The sequence below is a fragment of the Anneissia japonica genome, unplaced genomic scaffold, assembly GCF_011630105.1.
Source record: "Anneissia japonica isolate Jap-2015-1 unplaced genomic scaffold, ASM1163010v1 scaffold2999_len715162_cov194, whole genome shotgun sequence".
In the NCBI taxonomy this organism is placed as follows: Eukaryota; Metazoa; Echinodermata; class Crinoidea; order Comatulida; family Comatulidae; genus Anneissia; species Anneissia japonica.
In genome coordinates, this window is record NW_022754077.1 from 26,121 (window position 1) to 44,622 (window position 18,502).

At 33.3% G+C, this 18,502-nt stretch overlaps 1 protein-coding gene across 2 annotated transcripts in view; it reads left to right on the forward strand.

Annotated features, from left to right (window-relative positions):
• Positions 1-18,037, forward strand: part of LOC117123056 (differentially expressed in FDCP 8 homolog B-like) — a 35,979-nt gene extending 17,942 nt beyond the window's left edge. For both annotated transcript variants that reach the window (XM_033268875.1, XM_033268876.1), the window contains exons 6-13: positions 9,077-9,141; positions 11,489-11,585; positions 12,441-12,565; positions 12,847-12,960; positions 13,229-13,309; positions 14,400-14,540; positions 15,134-15,243; positions 15,779-18,037. In XM_033268875.1, coding sequence (XP_033124766.1) covers positions 9,077-9,141; positions 11,489-11,585; positions 12,441-12,565; positions 12,847-12,960; positions 13,229-13,309; positions 14,400-14,540; positions 15,134-15,243; positions 15,779-15,878 — 833 coding nt within the window. In that variant the 3' untranslated portion in view covers positions 15,879-18,037. The remainder of the gene's footprint in view (positions 1-9,076; positions 9,142-11,488; positions 11,586-12,440; positions 12,566-12,846; positions 12,961-13,228; positions 13,310-14,399; positions 14,541-15,133; positions 15,244-15,778) is intronic.
• The last annotated feature ends 465 nt before the right edge of the window (positions 18,038-18,502 follow it).

Consider the following 18,502-nt stretch of genomic DNA (forward strand, 5'->3'; position numbering starts at 1 on the left):
TTGTAGGGCCTGAAGTTGAATGATGGAATGGTATTTAATAACAATTATATTAAATATTATATTGATCAATACTACCTCTTGATAATGCTTAACTAAACAATTTCAACTATCCTTTTTATTGAAAATTAAAATGATAAAATAATTTCCCATAAATTAGACATAAATAATATTAATTAATTCTTTGCAGCAACCCTTAAAATGGCCGAGCAAGTGAGCAATGTAATTTCCATATTTTAGATAAGAAATTAATTTGCATATACAGTATCTTGTTTTAAATTAATGAAAACTGAATTTTTTGGGAACTAATTTGATCATTTTAAGTAAATTTTTGATAGCTTTCAATATTTCACAAGATATTTTTATATGATTATATCTGTAATATTAGTTATGCATGCTCCATAGTTTGATAAATATGCAGTGGCTATTCTTATTCTATGTATGGATTTGGTGAGGATAAAAAACATCCAATCAGAATTCAGAATTTCTTAATTTTAGCTATTGCCTATTAACTATAATGACGTTAAAATGCATCCGGTCGAAATGCTAGCGACTAACCGGCAAGCCCATTGAAAGCACTTAATGGCTACTGGATGGGAGAATGAATGATCATCCAGCAACAAGAAAAATAGACTGACCGGAGGGTGGATTAGCTCCTCGGAATCAATGACCAGCAATGCTTAGTCACAGTCTGAGAGTGCCATTTTCGGCCATCCAGAGGTTGATATTCTTTAAAAAAATCTCATTTGGGAGGGGGAACCTCCTCTCAACCCCTTCCTCCAGTTTGAGCATACAAGCTCAAGTCCCCCTGTCAGACAACTTAGTCCCCCCCCCCCAGAAAATATATCCTAGAGCCACCACTGTTAGTGTTTAGTTTCTTAGTTCTTTTCTTTGTCATCTACATAAAGGTTTCAACTGTATGAGCATGAATTTGTAAGTCATCAAATTATTATTATGATTAATAAAGTTAATCAAATATAATAGTCTGGTCTCTTCTGATAAAAGATGTTTATGATAGTAATTATAATTATTAACAATATTCTAGTATTCATAATAATATTTATTTGAAATGCTAATTGGGAAAATCAATTTTAGTCTGCCTCATTATCATGTGCATATGTTATAATATTCCGTGAAGAATCTCATTTACAAATTGAGACACAAAATGAATGCAGTGAGGCATAAGGAGATATACCGAAATCAAGGTGTGTATGGGAAAATTATATGTAAAACAAGGAAAATTTACTAATGTATCATAAAATTCAAATGAGTAATCTACATAGCTCATACAATTGGAAGGAAACTATTTTTGAATTCTTTTTCAATGAGAAATTTAAGCCTGACAGCCACTTGTTAGCTGCTGTTACTGAGTATCTTTTTTCTCTGTTAGTTTGCCACACCTTATCGCGTATGCAGCAGGTGTACATATTCTCTTTACAATAGTTTTAATCATTCTTCTGTTCATATTATTAGACTGCTGTATGAGATCAATCTTTGCATATAGAAGTGTGAAAGTCATTTAGTGTAAATTCTACATTGTCAGTTACGTAGAATTTTTAATAGCAGCTCATTAATAATATTGGTTAATTATATACACCAACGCATGCATAGCAGCATGGATAATGCAGTGTAATTAGGCAGTCGCTGTGAGGCTAAAGATCAATTCCTGTCAAGCAGATATACAATTTTAAAGGCCACATTTACCACTGCCTAGGGATTTGGACTTGTCTTCTTAATGGCTCAAGAGGCTAAGAAAGGCTAGGGATTTATATTTACAGTTGTGAAGGTGCCATGCATCTTAGGCACTTCCCCCTTACCCTCTCTCCCCACACCTGAATCACTGCCAGGCTTCGCTCCTGCACCATACTGATGCTTCCCAGTCAGGCAAATGCTAGCACCACAAATAGCAATGAGGCCTACCCATTTTCCCATAAAAATTTAGCATTCCTAGGAAAACAGCAGACTACATTTGTAACTTATGAATAAAAACTTAAATAAATACAAGTACAGTACAACAATCCACCCTTGAATCAGTGAACATTATTATATAATTAGAGGACACATTTAAAGATCTTGTTGTCTTGTGTCCTGGTTGTGTATATGATCTGAGGGTAAGATATCATATGGCAAACAAAATCTATATCATACAGGAATTTGTTTGTTGTAAAGTACACATAGCGATTGTCATTTCATACAATAGAGACAGATAATATTACAAGATAAATTGTTTGAATAGAGAATTTGTGATTTAATCAATATTTGTGTGGTGTTGTTACTAAGCAATGACATCATTTCAAAAAATATATATTTTTGTTACTAAGCAATGACTTCATTCCTAAAAATAGATTTTAGAAATGTAAGTGAAAAATCTTGTCATTATTTTATTTTGGAATTAACAAATACAGCTAAACTGTCAGCATGCCGTTGGTGACATATTTAAGAGTTGATCCTTGTCATTAGTTTAACAGAGCACGCGCTCCGTAAGCTAAGATTTATACATGTCATTTATTAGCAGTAATATGTAGTACGGTTTTGATAAATGTTCATTTGGTTCTACTACTAAAGCATTGGAGAATTTAACAATGTTTGCCCTATTTTTTCTTCATTAACATTTACATCAATATACTACTTCTGCCAAGCATTTTGTATAGCCATTATTTCCTATATTTTTTTGGAAAGACGAAGAATATTATAAAGACAAGTATCATGTAGTCACATCTATTAAAATTAGAATACATTTTCTCAAGTCAACTGCTGACTCATCACTTTTTGAATTTTGTTTGTAATTTAAATAATCATAGTAATCAATGAGCAATAATAATTATTAGTAATTTTTCTTGCTATAAGGAAATTGACAATTATTAATATTAATGATGATGATTAAAGATATTACTTGAAATCCAATCAAATTTACACAGAAATAATATTAAGGAGTTGGCTTATTCATATCAAGGGTGCATTTACTGCTCAAGTTCAAAACTTAGTCCTGTGCCCAGTCCCTGCACACCCCATACCCTCTATGTGTATTCATAAGTCTTCAATCAAGGATCAGTAAAATTCAATAATTAGTACATAATACATAAGTATTTCAAAAAGAGAACATAAAAAAATAATGAAGATGTTGATATAAATTTCAAACTTCAATTTTTATTTTATTTATTATATTATTTTTAACCACAAATCCATTGAAATGCATTGAAATTATCAGTTTTTATAAGTACTGTACCCTGTATTAATACAGTACATATAATTGATGTGCTGAAAGCATGTCTTTAACTTGGATATGTTGTGACTCACTCTTTCATTTATTTCTGATGCAGTTTTGCTGCCTCTGTGGATGCCTCCAGAAGTATTTATGTTAAATAGATGTTGGAGTATATTGAATTGAATGTGTAATGGCTCTCTATTCCAACTTATAGCATTTTGGTTAGGAGTGTAGATTGTTCAGTAAGATTTGACAAATTAATGTTAAAGTAAGGTGTCAAACTTCCATCTAGATTTCCAAAATTGATACAACTTAATTCTTCAGCAGCCTGTAATGGCGGTTTTTTTTTGGTTTTTTTTGGGGCCTAAAAATGTGGGGTTGTCTCGGCATTCGGTCTCTAGTTGGAGGGTCAGCTTTGTGTTAAGCCGGGCACTCACTGCATTGTACAACGTACGACCGTAGCACGATGAACCCACATTTGCATCCAGTGAGCGACAGAGGACGCAACGCCGTCTGCTGATTGTCAGTGGCAATCTGAACGGATCCTCATTAAAAAGATGATCCGTTGGGTCCGTGTCTTCGCGTACGTTCTTCGTCGCGTCGCCGTTGCACGCATTTTTCATTAGCTGTTGATATACATTTGAGGCCAATGACTATAATGTGCTTATAACTTTTTCAGAAATTCTGATTATTCTTATTTGAAGGTATATGAGACAAGGATTGTCAATATATAGATGATAATTATATCAAAGTCTTATGTATAGACAAATCCAAAAAGAACGGCATCCTTTGTTGTCAATACCATTACTGGGGAGTCCGGGCGTCGACCCTACACCTAGGCCTACTCCTCAAATTTTTTAGTGCAGTGTGGTTATAAACACAGTACCATTGAGAAATCCGGCTTTTTATTTTGCAGCTAAATAATGCTGTCAGTCTTCAAACTAAAAATTTATCAAAGTTAATTATATTTTGTGTATTTAAACATCTTTTCCAACTTTGGAAATGCCACCTCAGTAATGGCGTCGACAAAAGAGGGCAACATTCAAAAAATTTCTCTTGGATTCGTCTATAAGCAACTATACATACATTTGGTAATTGTGACAAAGGAACAAACCATTTTGTTAAGTCGTCTTGTATGTTGTTGCTAAGATCCCACCAAACAACAGTGTCAACATAAACAAAAGAGTGTGTTTGTGGAACAAGGACGTATTACTGTCTCTGTGTTCTTATTGGTCAGTTGCGGTGTTGATTGTCTCTTGTTAAGTTTGACTGGTACTCCTGAAGGTTTATTAAATATTAATAGTTCATCATACACACATTACAAAATGTCCTTAAATTTAGTACCAGCTAACTTAAAACTATGCAAAGGATATAGAAATGGTCCATTAGTTGTATTTTTCCTTCATTGTTTAAAACAATTTGGTTGGCAACAGCTACTTCTATATGATATGGCTAATCAAAATTTAATTTTTAAATAGGTTTTCCATATGTACATCTGCCATTTTATCTCATTGCTTTTAATACACATAAATTCGCAAATTGGTATTTTTTTTCTGACTTCCAATTTATAATCTATATCCTATCTAAATGCATTGACTAATTAGTTTAGCTCATCTTGCGTTTGTGGAGTCATGATGTTGTAGACAGACTACAGTACGACAATTTATCAGCTACTTTACTAGGATTTTGGGGGACTTCTTTTACAGATTATGGCTTTAGTAGGCCTGTGGGATTTTTTTTTTATCTCCTCAGATGGTCATCAAAAGCAATATCTATTATGTAGTTTATAAATTTAAACCGACTTCAGTATAATTCTCCATTCGTTAACCTATTCCCATAGGAGATGATATCGTATGAGCACAGAACTACTTTTCTAAGGTGTATCTACACCTTGACAACCACATACACTACAACACTCTTTTTCAACCAATCGGCAATCTTGTGCCTGTAGCCTTTCAGGGATCAGCTAAGAAATGCATAATAAAATAGGGGTCTACTAGGAAAGCTGTAGGGAAGATGAAATCAAGTAATGAGGGTGTGTAAAGTGCATGGTCTAATGCGGTACTTTAAGTGATAAACATCAGATATGTTGGGACTTAAAAAGGAAGCTTTTGTTAGAACTCTTGAATCTTATCTATTAAGTATCATCGGTGATTAGCTTGAATGCTTAATGTAAATACAAAAATATTTTTTGGAAATGATAAACATTTAACTTATAACTCGTTCCTTTTGTAATTTCATTCTCCCATGTATTGAGTGATATAGAAATATGAGCTATATAGGCTTAGGTCACTCTAGATTTTCATCTGTGAATGTTTTTTTTTATATAGATATATAATATGTAGATATATTGTTAGTTTTGATGTGAGTTTGCATTAGGAAAATGTCATAGGAGTGATGTTTGCCCTACCTGATGTGTATTCGCCATCGGTGGGTGGAGCCCTGTTCTGGATACTTGTACCGATAATGCAAATTCTTTTTCGGAACTGTTTTAGTTTAAGTACTGTAGTTTAATTCAAAATTTATTTACTGCTTGTTTTCTTTTTGTAAAGTGCATTGAGGTTTTTTACGGAATGCGCTAATAGAAGTATGGAATTATTATTGTTATTATTACGTTTCTAAATACTTCCAAAAAAATTTGCAATTGATTCGGGTGGGAATCGAACCACAACCTCCAGATAACTAGACTGGGGCCATAATCACTAGACTACTGAGCTTGCACTTAGTAACTAGTGTTGAATCTGCACCCAAGTAGCAACAGGTATGTTGATAGTATTGTATAGTTGGAAGGGTTACTCTCTATAAATAAAGTTGAATAAAGAATATGTATGTATGTACATACATATACATCACCAATGTAATCTGATTTTATCAATTTCTCTGTTGTTATTTACATGTATATATAAAGTATATATACAGTTTTCTAGTCAAATTATCTAAGCAGTTTGTTGGGCCTCCTTGCTGAGAAGTGACCTTTCTTAAGCAATTATAGCAATAGAGCCATTGTTCTTAAACAAGAAATTGCCTTTAATTGTTATGAAAAATACTCAAATTCTACTAGGTCTCAAACCACAAAATATATGAAAACTAATTGCATTCCTTCTTATAAGACCTTTAACCAATAGCCTGCTCCTTATTTCTTTGTGTTAGTGTTTCTAATTTTTAAAGCAAAATAATGTTTAATGAAGTAATAGTACACATCTTACTTCATAATATAATTTTTTGGCTGTATTCCCTCCACATTTTCCACAATTTATTCCACTTGAAATATAGAAAATGTAAGCAGTCATTCGTGTAAAACCAATATAATTGTGATTAAAGCTAACTGTTTAGACAAAAAAGGTGTATATAATAGGTATTAATTTGTTATGAATAGTACTTTTCTACTTAATTTCATCTCAAAACATTGTTAATTTTTTTGAAAACAAGCAAATTAAATTTCCTTTCCGACAAGGCCTCTTGTTCATTATTTATGCACAAAATCCAAACCCCATTGCCAATGCTGACAGAAAGCTAATAAAAATGTCCCTGGGATTGATCGATCGATTGAGCTCTTCTTCATGAATACACTGCCGGTATTTAATTTCTAGTCGAATATTGCAGTGTAGAATTAAAATTCAGTTCACCGAAATATACTATCTCCCGATGTGAAGCCCACGTCTATTCGATGACCCAAATAATGAGGATGAAACTGGCACCAACCTGTTAATGTGCATTGAACTGTGACCTCTTATTGTCTTAGTCACTATAAATTCTTTCTTTTATAAACTCAGTTCTGATATGAATCATGGATTTTAAAAAATATAGGGACCTTGACATATTGAGCAGTTAGCAACCTTCGGCCTCATTTATTTACGCTACCTGTGTGAATTAAATTGAGTGGGATTATTAGGCTATCGAACCCATAATACTGAGGGATAACCATGGATTACCATGAAGGTTTTTAAGAAACATCTTTCTTTAGTAGTCTGCATTTAACAGACCATGTCAAATACAGTATATTTAAATATAATACACTTTATTGAATAGTAATTATTGTGGTTTTGTACAAGTTTTCTTACTCATCTGTCAACAGAGTAAGACTATTTGTATACCTTGTTTTGCGGACTTATTTTTTTTTTAGATTGTCAGAGGAGGGCAGAAAAAAATATAAATATAATTTTTTATTCATAGTTTCTCTTTGCCAAAAACATTCAGACGGAGGAAAAAATAAAAATATAATTTTATTGGTTAATGTAAAACAGTGTAGTAATCAGATGCTTATGCTTTAAATTTATATACTTAGGAAGAAATATACATATCTTATTTTTGGAGATTCCAATGCAGCGACAGACGTAATAAAAATAAAGAAAAACATATATTTTTTTTCTGAAATTTCTAATTTTTCATGGCAGCATGCGCGCTATTTTTCCAAAAATAAAATTTTATTTTTATCCAAAATCATCATTATTGGCGGGCGGTTGGTTCGCTAAGCGTAAAAAAAAGTCTCCCCTAACAGTAAAAAAAAATTAGGAATACTATGTCAGAGTTTTAGATTTCAAGATTTTTTTTATTGAAAATTAATCAATGAGAACACATAGTGAATAGTGTCTGCCATGATAAAAATCATACAACCAATATTTATACAGGAAAAATTGTTTTCTGATTTAGCAAAATGATATAAGAAAGATATTTCCTAATATCTGAAAATTTGATAGTCGGAGTGGCAGATGCACTAACGGACCAAAAAATTAAATACAATTTTTGAACTTTAATTCTTGTTTATTGGATGGTGGCAGATTTTATCAAAGCAAGAAAATGTTGTTTGCTAATTATTTGCCCTTTTCAGTATTTTTTGTAATATTTGGATTAAAGCTGATGTATATTTTCTTTCCAATCTATGATCCTGGATTAAAGTTCTGGCAAAAGAAATTTGGGGAGTGTTTTTCACAACTAAATATTTAATACTCCCCTGAGCCTCAGAGAGTCTTTGTTAGAGAGCAAGAGGCTATCACATAATCAGTTACATTGATGAATCACCCTCATTAATTATCAGTTTCAATGGGAAATTACTTTCACTACAGTATGTTGATTATATACATCACCCATGCAAATTTTATGTGTTTTTCAAGGGTTTCATCCTAGGTTAAATGGTGTAGGGATAGGATATGAGGCCCTATCCCACGTTCCTATGCAAGACTTCTTTTATTCCTTGTTTTGCGAATTGGTTTTCGTAGTTACAAAATTGTTTTTGCCAAAACAACATCCTAATGAAGGAGAAAATGAAAATGAATTTTTTTTTTCGTGAATGTAACAGTGTAGTAATGGGATGATTAAATGCTTTAAGTTAAATATATAATTAGTTCAGGAAGTAAATAATACATATCTTAAATTTAGAGATTTCAAGGCAGTGACGGGCGTAATAAGAAAAAAGAAGATCTTTAATTTTTTATTCTTAAATTTCTATTTATTTTGTGGTGGTAGATGTGCTAATTGGCCAAAAATAAAATTGTATATTTTATTAGATATATTCATTAATGGCGGGCAGCGGGTTGACTAAACAAGATATAAAATATGTCTCGCCTTGGTCCATAATGCCACATTGCATCCTTTAAAGTCAGACTCCGGAGGGGAAATAATTTGGGATAATGTTGTAGAACTGATTTTTCTAAGACAGAAAAAGAGTTGTTTGATGAAAAATTGGGCAATGGTGAATGAGATACAGATTTTTGAATATTTAAAAACTGGGGTATCTCGTTCACCGTTCCACAGTTATTCTGTCTTAGAAAAATCAATTCAACAACCTATCAAACCCTTTTTTTTTTCACCAGAGCCTGACTTTACAAGTAGGTTTAATATACAATCTCTTGATTAAATTTGCATTTTTATTCTCAGATTGTGGCTTGAACTGCCATAGTAAATGCTTGAACCTAATCAAGCGCGAGTGCGTCAGCAGAAAGGTAAGATATTGGCATCGGTTTTCATTAACATCCATGCATTATTATTGGGGATTGGCACCGGTTCCATAATTATCCATGCATTTATAAGCAATTTTAACTAGTTCCTCTATCACCACCGAGGCACATAACTCTATCATTCCAGTATATTTATTCTTGTTGCATCTGGTAAGAATTGTTCTAATCTGCCAATATTAATATTTTCATTGCAGTAGTAATCTATAATTCTTCTAATTCACTGCCTTCTTGATAAATTATGTGTACTGTATTGATTATTATAATCAGTAGTAGTACTGTCGCTTAACTTATGTGTTCTCTGTATAATGTCTGAATATGTGGCCATTGAATATCAGATACTTGTATATATACACAGTATTTTATATCATGCTACATAAAATAAACTCAATGATACTACTTAATAATATGTTTTGCAGGTGTGGCTAATACACTATATGATGCACTACATATTGAAAATATTTTGAACTATTGTAAATATAATTTAGTACAGTTCGCACTCCATTTCGAGACTGCCCTTGGGACCTGAAAATTTGGGGTGGTCTCTGGTTGGTCTCCAATTAGAGGGCTAGCTTTGTGTTAAAGGGTAGAAGATTGTTATTTGTGTCTTTGGAGAAGTGGTCTCAAATTAGAGGGATCTTGGAATTAGAGTGGTCTCAAATTGGAGGGGGCATTGTATATTATTTTTTATTTCTAATGGTGTTGTGGATGTGGGGAATGACAGTCTAATGTTCCTTCCTCCACTCCTTTGATCTGTCACTGATCATTGAACTTTTTGATTTGATTTAGTGTGACATGAAGTCTAACATGATAGACTGTAATTGACAATTGCAAGATACAATTAACTATGTAGATTGATTGCATAATATTTGACTTAATTAGTATAATTACTAGATCTGTAAGCCAATTAGTGCCAGTAATTACAAATACAACAAGCTGTGTCTTCTTTGTTATCTTGATTGTCCAGTCTGCAGTATTCAATATTCATTAATAATCAAAACCCATTTGTATCCGTGACAAAGAAACTATGAATGAGTCTTCTTTAGTTGCTTTTTTTTCCAGATGCATCTTCCATGTCATTGTTGGCTTTCCGCTCTCTTTCCTTTTGGATTTTTTTATATTAGGGATTGCTGCTTTATAACTCATATGCTATTTTGTGTCTTCTTTTTTCATTAGTTTCTTTTGTATATTTAATTAATAAATTTATACTGTGCTTCTCAACAACTTTTGATTGACATTCACTCCAATAATTCTACTTAAAATTTCAAATATATTAATTTTTTTAATTTATTGTTTATATTATTTATTGTGAGGGACAAGACCTGCTTTTGTTCAGGCTTACACCCATTCCCATTCCTATGTCTGTATATTTGCCAAATAAATATTGTTATTATCATCATCATTAATTGTTATTTGTATATTTCCTTTTTTTTTTTATTCATTTCTATTGCAAAAAATCATTGCAAAAAAATGAAGCATTTCAATAAATTAATAAAATTCACCACAACTCTATTGATGATGAACTACAGGCCAAAGCCAATCATATTTATTGCATTTTCCACATATTATAATCAATTTGCTATCGACTTCATTATGAGGTTGAATTCATGGTGAATTCTAAAGATATATTGCATTAATTATTTATTTCATATGGATTTCTAGGTACCGGTTATGAGTTTTTCGGTCACACCTTGTTTTTTTCATCCAGCAATGAAACCGAAGAGGGCAGCATTTGTATAAAACATTGTTTTAAAGCAAATCAAGGTTCATCATAACTGCACTGATCCAGTGGGTGGCGCCAGTGGGTAGGCAGGGAGGGCATTTTCCCCCATTAGACAGGCCTGGACCCCCGTCATCCTACGCCACGATGAGGATGTCGGACCAAAAATAATAATTTTCTCACCTAAATAACAATATTTTGATTGCCAGTTCCTAATATTGTGGTCTAATATTTATTACAAATCACTTTCATTCAATCTATATAAAATAATATACACAAAAATGTATTCCTTTCCAGGGCGGGAAACAAACATAAAATAAAATGAATTGAATAAAAAGGAAAATAAGTAAATTACTCTCTAAGTTACAGGCCATACTAAGCCAAAAACCCTGTGAAAGGTACCAAGTATTTTTGTTCCAGGACCATGACCAAGGCTCTAGTCGGCACCTTAGATTTGGAACCTCCTTTCGAACATTTCGGACCCCTGATCGGCAAATGTTTGTAGCCACCACTGTGCTGACCATTGGCTTATCCGTAATTCTCTATGAATTAATGCTAACTTTATTATAATGACTACATACATTATTGTTGTTTTTCTCTACTTTGGCTTATTAGCTATCTGGTGCAAACTACTCAACAGAAATCTGTCCAGAAATAGGCTTGTCTGCCCAAAATTATCGGTGTGCTGAATGCAAGACTCCCATTTCTTTCAGTAAGTTTAACTCTTTACTAATCTTTCTTTTTTCTATTTGAATTTTTTTTTTTTTTAAATTTCCAAGCAAGGGCTTAGGCAGCGAGCCGTCCTAACCTTTCTTTTTTCTATTTGAATTTTTTTATTTTTTATTTCCAAGTAAGGGCTTAGCCAGTGAGCCGTCTGGCCGTCTTTTAGATGGCCAACAATTATTTATGGCAGCTACTTTTGCCATGACGGCTTGGATGGCTTGGCCTACTCAGCTCGGCTTAGCCTAGTTGGGCCTGGTCTACCTTTAGCAAATACCACCCATCCCCACTTGGGGCTTCGCACCTCGGCTGCCGCTACGTGATCGTCTTCCATTTAGGACGGCCTATTTCTTTTTTCCGGCTAAACCCCAGTTTCCAAGTAATACACAACATAAAAATGGTATTACTTCACCCAGAGGTTTGACCCTTTTAATACATTGCCTTTTTAAATCCAATATTTACTACCGGTCTGTTGGTGCTCAGTCTTATGTCACTGGCCTTTTGTCACCTTTCCTTTGCCACCTGGCCTTCTGCCACCTTGCCTTTGCCACACAGGTCCATGCCACCAACCAGTTTGCAGCCAGCCCACTCTATAATTGCTACTAGGTGTTTTAACATTCTGCCTGTTGCTTGCCACCTTACCCTTGCCACCCAGCTCCATGCCACCAGCCAGTTTGCAGCCAGCCCACTCTATCTTTGCTATTAGGTGTTTTAACAATCTGACTGTAGCTTCCAGTATGTTGCCGCCTGGTCCATTGCCGCTCTGCCCAATATACACCTTTCTGTTGCCTCCAGCCTTATGCCAGAGTTTCTAATTCATTTATTAGAAATTCATTTGTCTTTTCAGAGGATGCTTCTGATATTCGTCAGTGTGATTACTCAGGGAAGTTTTTTTGCACAGAATGTCACTGGAATGATACGGAGGTGATCCCAGCTAGAGTGTTGCACAACTGGGACTTCGAACCAAGAAAGGTCAATCCACAGACTTAGCATTCTCATACATACTCTACCGAACAGCATCATGTGTTTCTGCACCTGCTGCCTGACTTGTTAGAAACTTCCAGATCTTTCTGTCTGGAACAGCAGCCTCTGCTTCCACCACAGTACAACCAAGTCTGTGTTATTGGTCTTATCAGTGTCAAATGTCAATGAATTACTGTTATTAATATTATGTTAGTTACTGTTATTTTTGTTGTTATTGTTATTATTAGGTTTATTAAATTATGGTTTGTTTTGTACTTGCATCCTTGTAGGTGTGTCGTCAATCGAAACAATTTTTACAGCTGATGATGAAGAGGGCGGTGTTGAAGGTAGATGCAGTCAATGACAGACTTTTCAACTACGTTGAGGAACTCAGTCAATTAAGGGTAAGGATAGGTTTTAGGTTCAGTTGGCAATCCTAAGGGATGAGGCCGCGTCCATCTATTAAATTGGCAATCCAAAGAGACCTAATCCAACATCTATGGCTAGGTAACTTGCAGGATTTCAGCTGAAAATTTACACATCCCGCACTTTATATACCATTGTTAGAATATTATAAATTATGTATCTTTAACCCTCAATCACACACACATACCTCATTCTCAACATCCAAATTTTAACTACAAAAGTTTAATTTAGTTTCATTATTTTCAGAAATTACGGGAAGAAATTTTGATAATGAAGTCCTATTTTCTTTCCTGTCGGAATGCTTTGGAGGGCCAACTGCTTTTGCAGGTTTGTCAATTAAAGTATTTTTTTACTACATTATATCACATTTCTGTTAGTTGTTGCTGTTGGTGTAAAAATGGTCTGATTTTTATCTAAGTTCTAATTCCTGTAAAAGATCCATTTTTCCTTTTCCTGCCTCAATCAGTAGTCTCACTAACCAAACATATAAGTTATTTCCCTTGGAATTAACTTATAACACGTTATATTTTCATTGCGGATTTTTTGGGCTCAGTACGGACTCTAAATGTATGCATTTTCTTTTAGTTTTAAGGCGTATGCGGATTTTATAAGTCCGCAATGACGATATAACGTGTTTTATCCCTTTGGAATTTTCTGCAGATATTATTTTCCTGAAGATGATTGAAGTAACTCAATCAAAGCACATCTTAATTCACTCCAGGTATTACTAAATAGACTGGCCAGAATTATTTTGTACGCTGATATAAGAACGCCTGTTTATGATCTTATGGAATCACTAAATTGGAAGCTTGTGGACAAACAATGGGAATATAATATTCTTGCAATGACATTTAAATGCTTATCAGGAACTGTTCCAGCATACTTAACACATTTTTACGAATTAATCGATGAATATCATAACATAAATACAAGAAGCAAATCAAAAAACACATTGATCTCACCAAAATGGCAGAATGATTTTGGAAAAAGAACATTTAAATACCGATCCGTTAATTTATGGAACAATTTATCATCAGATATCCGCAGTAATATTCATTCTATTTCCCTAAAATCCTTTAAAAATCTAATTTAATTTACCAATCTTTTTTCTGCTTCTTATATTTATGTAACTTATATATTTCTTTATCAATTCTGTTTTTAATTTAAAGTAGTTTAAGATCATACCCTGGACCTCAGGGAAGAACAGTGTACTAATACTGACTGAGTATCTAGAATAAAGAAAGATTTCTATCTATCTATCTAAAACATTGAGACATTCTCAACCAACAACAGTACTCTTCATAGCTATCTACATGGTGTACCACAAGCATTGTGTTTCACTACATCCTTTCCACTTATAATTTTCTCTGACTTTAATTCAAAATTTTGCTGACATGGAAATTTTCTTTCTCCATAGCTAAATGAGAGAAGACATTTTGTGGAGTCATTTGATATGTACTCTTTAAAAGATTTGATTGATTTGGAACAGAATTCTCTGCTACAACAAATTGAGAAAATTCATAGTCGTTATGTTGTTCACATCAAGATAGATTGCCAGGTGAGTTGACATGGTAATGGACAAAACCACCAAGGACAAAACCACTAGACCATGAACTGTTCCATTGTGAAAATGGGGTAGAATTTGGGGTTTGTTCAGTTTACATAGTAGATCATTAAAGGTATAACATTTGACATAAAATATTATGAAATATCCATAATAATTCATAAACAAATTTAATAATAACCCTTAATTCCAATGTTATTAGGCTTCTGCGACCATTGTGGAAGCCATAGACAGACGTATATGTAACATCCATGTTCACGACATTGCACTATAATGACAAGGTCTGAAATATAACATGGCATCAGGGTAACCACTATTCTTTTGAAAGGTACAATGGGTTCTTTAAGGTGTACATGAGCCAATTGTGTACACTGGACCTTCTCTAGGAACCCTGGGTAAAGAGCATCTGGAACCACTGCCAATGTTAAGGTTGTAGTTAGCGGCACCCCTTCTTTACCACTCGACCACTCTTATCATCACATTGTTTCATGCTGTAAATAGTGAGTTTTGTGCTTTCGATGTCAAGGAATTGCTTTAACTTTAATGGAAACATTAAAAGTAACTGATGGTGGTTTTATTTGTTTCAGCTTTGCCAAGGGAAGGGTTACATATGTGAACTCTGTGGAGTTGATGAGATCATCTACCCGTTTGACATTATTGCATCACGTTGCAGGCAATGTAGAGCAGTCTTTCACAGGTACCAAATCAAAAATGTATTAATTAGTATAATAATATTTTTCTTCCTTTTTTTTTTCTTGTAATATTTAGGTGTTATATAATACAGTATTGACAAAAAAGTTATTTATCTTTATTATTATAATTGTTTATTAAGGCGCTTGCCTTCTAATCCCATGGTCCAGGGTTTAAATCACCTTTTCGAATTTTTCTGGAGCCACAGCTGTTCAAATCCATTAAATACAACATATTTTCTGAAGACTGGAAACAACTTCATTCATTTCAAATAACGAAACATGTTTATAGAGCACAGTATAGTATATTCCATTCTGTATGTGGTAATTCACATATTAGATGAAATGAAAGTTATGATATTTAGGCTAATAAAACTTTCAGTAAAATTGAATTTTAAAACAATTAAGGTCATACATGAGGGTTTCATTTTTTAGCATTACTGTACTAATAAATGGAAGTAGATAAGCAATGGTGATTAGATATATGAATTGCATGATTACAAAATGTTTTGATTATAAACATGACCATATTATTGTTTGCAGGGACTGTTTTTACAAGAGAGGAAATCAATGTCCCAAGTGCCTACGTCTTTCCAAGCGGCAAACCGTCATAGGTTTACAAAGGTTGACATCTCCAACGTGACCAGCTCCTGAAATTCAAGGTCATTAGTGGTACCCAGCCCATAATGCATTAGGCAAGGATGTAGCTGTTAATATGAACACTAGAGGGAGTAGTTGCTTAATCATCTTAATAAAATTCTTAATGCTACATAATGCTATTGTAGATACATTGTATTTTATTTACATGCATTGTCACCAAGAGAAATATGAGACTCCGCCTAAAATGTCCAGGAAAATAGTTCCGGTAGATGCTTTGCCTGATACCCCACGTTGACACTCCTGAGACTCTTGATACAATTAGGCCTAGAATGGTATTTACTGTGTTTATTAATAGGGGTGCAGTTTTCCCGGACCAGAATGCTTAAAAAATAAGATGGCCACTTTAATCTTACACTAAAATTAGTTTGCAATGGAAGCAAGTATGGTAGATTATCATATTTTTTCATAATGTGTTGCAGAAACACACCTTTATTAAAATTCCAGAGGAAGATGATGATAGTTATAATGATATATTAATTTTGAAAAACATGTGGTGTTGTAATAAGGTTTGGGGTTTCATATAAAATGAGGCAAGTTAAGTCCATGTCTGGTCACACGGCGTGTGTACTTCGCCTAGGTTTATATGTGTACTGAAGAAGCATGGTGCTAGCCAAATTGGCTGAAATTAGGCTTAATCTAGAAAAAAAAACACATATGAAAACATGAACAAGATTGTATGATTGTATAGTTTTTATATACCTTAATCAAGAATATTTTATACCTTGTTTTTGAAAAATAATAAATTATTTTTATCATGCCCACCACCTTCATGATATCCCTCTCAATATCTCAATACCTTATCTTACACTCTCATTGTTTACTAGTCAATAAAATTATGTTGTTATTTTCTCCTATACCTAGATTTGTATGGTAGAACCATTTTGCTAAATAAATAATTAAAATTATATTTTTATGTTCTCAGAAAATCTTTAAAAATTAAAGTTTGATAAACAAGGTATGGAATATAATGTAATAAAAACGTATTAGCCAATTTACTGATATAATCAGAATTAAATTTTACTTCCATATGTTCTAGTATGGATGCATTAATGATGCCTGAATATTTCTACATGTATACGTACTAAACAACTTGTGACTTGACTTCCATATAAGCTACAGTTACTTGATATTTTGTAGCAATTTAGTATCTACTCAAGGAAAATGGGCTGATGTAATTATTTTGTATTAATACTACTAGTTACTGATATATGTGAGACTACATATAATATTTTTACAATTACTGAGGTTGGTTTATGACTGGGGCAAAAAAAAAAGTGTTGCTCAAAAATATCTAAGAAATCTGGTGTTGGCTTTCAATTTTAGCCAAGGCCACTCTTCAAGCTTTAATTTATAAAATTGGTACCGTAACCATACATATTGTAGCCTTTTGGTTGGCAATAAACTCTAGAACTTTAGAAAGCAGGTTTTCTCAGCCAGTAAACGGGTGGTAACCGCTGTTTGTGTGTGTGTGTGTGGATGTGGGCTGAACCATGTCAATCTTAGATTCCTGGTTCCATTCCAATCACTGCTCTCTTTGTGTTTCTGCTAAAATACAAGTTATGATAACACACTGTCTTTCAAATGAGATGGTCCTTGGTCCATATACAAAATTTATTGCATTACACTTTACGGAAAGGATTAGGAAAATATTCTCCCAGTGTACTGCCTACATTACGAACAAGTCTTCGATGTGTTTGATACAAAAAATATAATGTCCTATTCTAATGAAACTTATACCTATTCTGAAATAGAAAAATCCAACCAGGTGCGGATCCAGTGGGGATTGCCACTAAATTAAGAAATTTTGATGCGTATCGTGTTATGTATTGAAATAAAAAAAAATCTGAATCCGCCCCTGCCAACTGTCAACAGACCTTGATTTCCAAATCTCATCCTTGGGCAACACTCCAATTTTTTTGGCCTGAACTCATGCTATTTTACAACAAATTGTTTTTTATCACTTTGAATGTGCAATACACAAATTTTAACAGAAATTACGAGATGCCTTCCAAGATGTGAATGGTACTTTTTTGTTTTTTAAAATATTAAGAAAAAATATTAATATATCATTTTTTATTCCAATAAAGTGCCTGATAGTAATGAGTAATAATTTTATTCCATTGTATCCTCTTAAGGTTAATTTTAAAAATGTATTTTCCAAAAATACTACAGTACATTATTAATAATGGAAGCATATGAAGCTATACTTAGACTAAATGGTTAAGGTTTTCTTCAGATGCTTGTCATATTTTTTGTGTCATTGAACAAGATGCATTTTCCTTTCGTCTTTCTTCATCCAGAAGTATGATATGCGTGTGCTCAAGCACAAACTTCAAACTTCTTGGTTTATAGCACGAGCACTGTGCCAGTTGAATTAATCCATTGAAAAATATTTTTAAGATTATTCTCAACAATGGTAATAAAATGTATTATTATAAGGTAATGATTGCCTAAACCTAGACCTTTGATACTGTGCAGAATTGTTTTGTGCACAAGAGTGTGGCAGTTTATTTGTGCAGGTACAAGTCTGTATCAAAGACTTTCTTGTATATAAAATTATGCAACTCATACAAGCTGTGCATGGTATATCAATGAACAGTAATATAT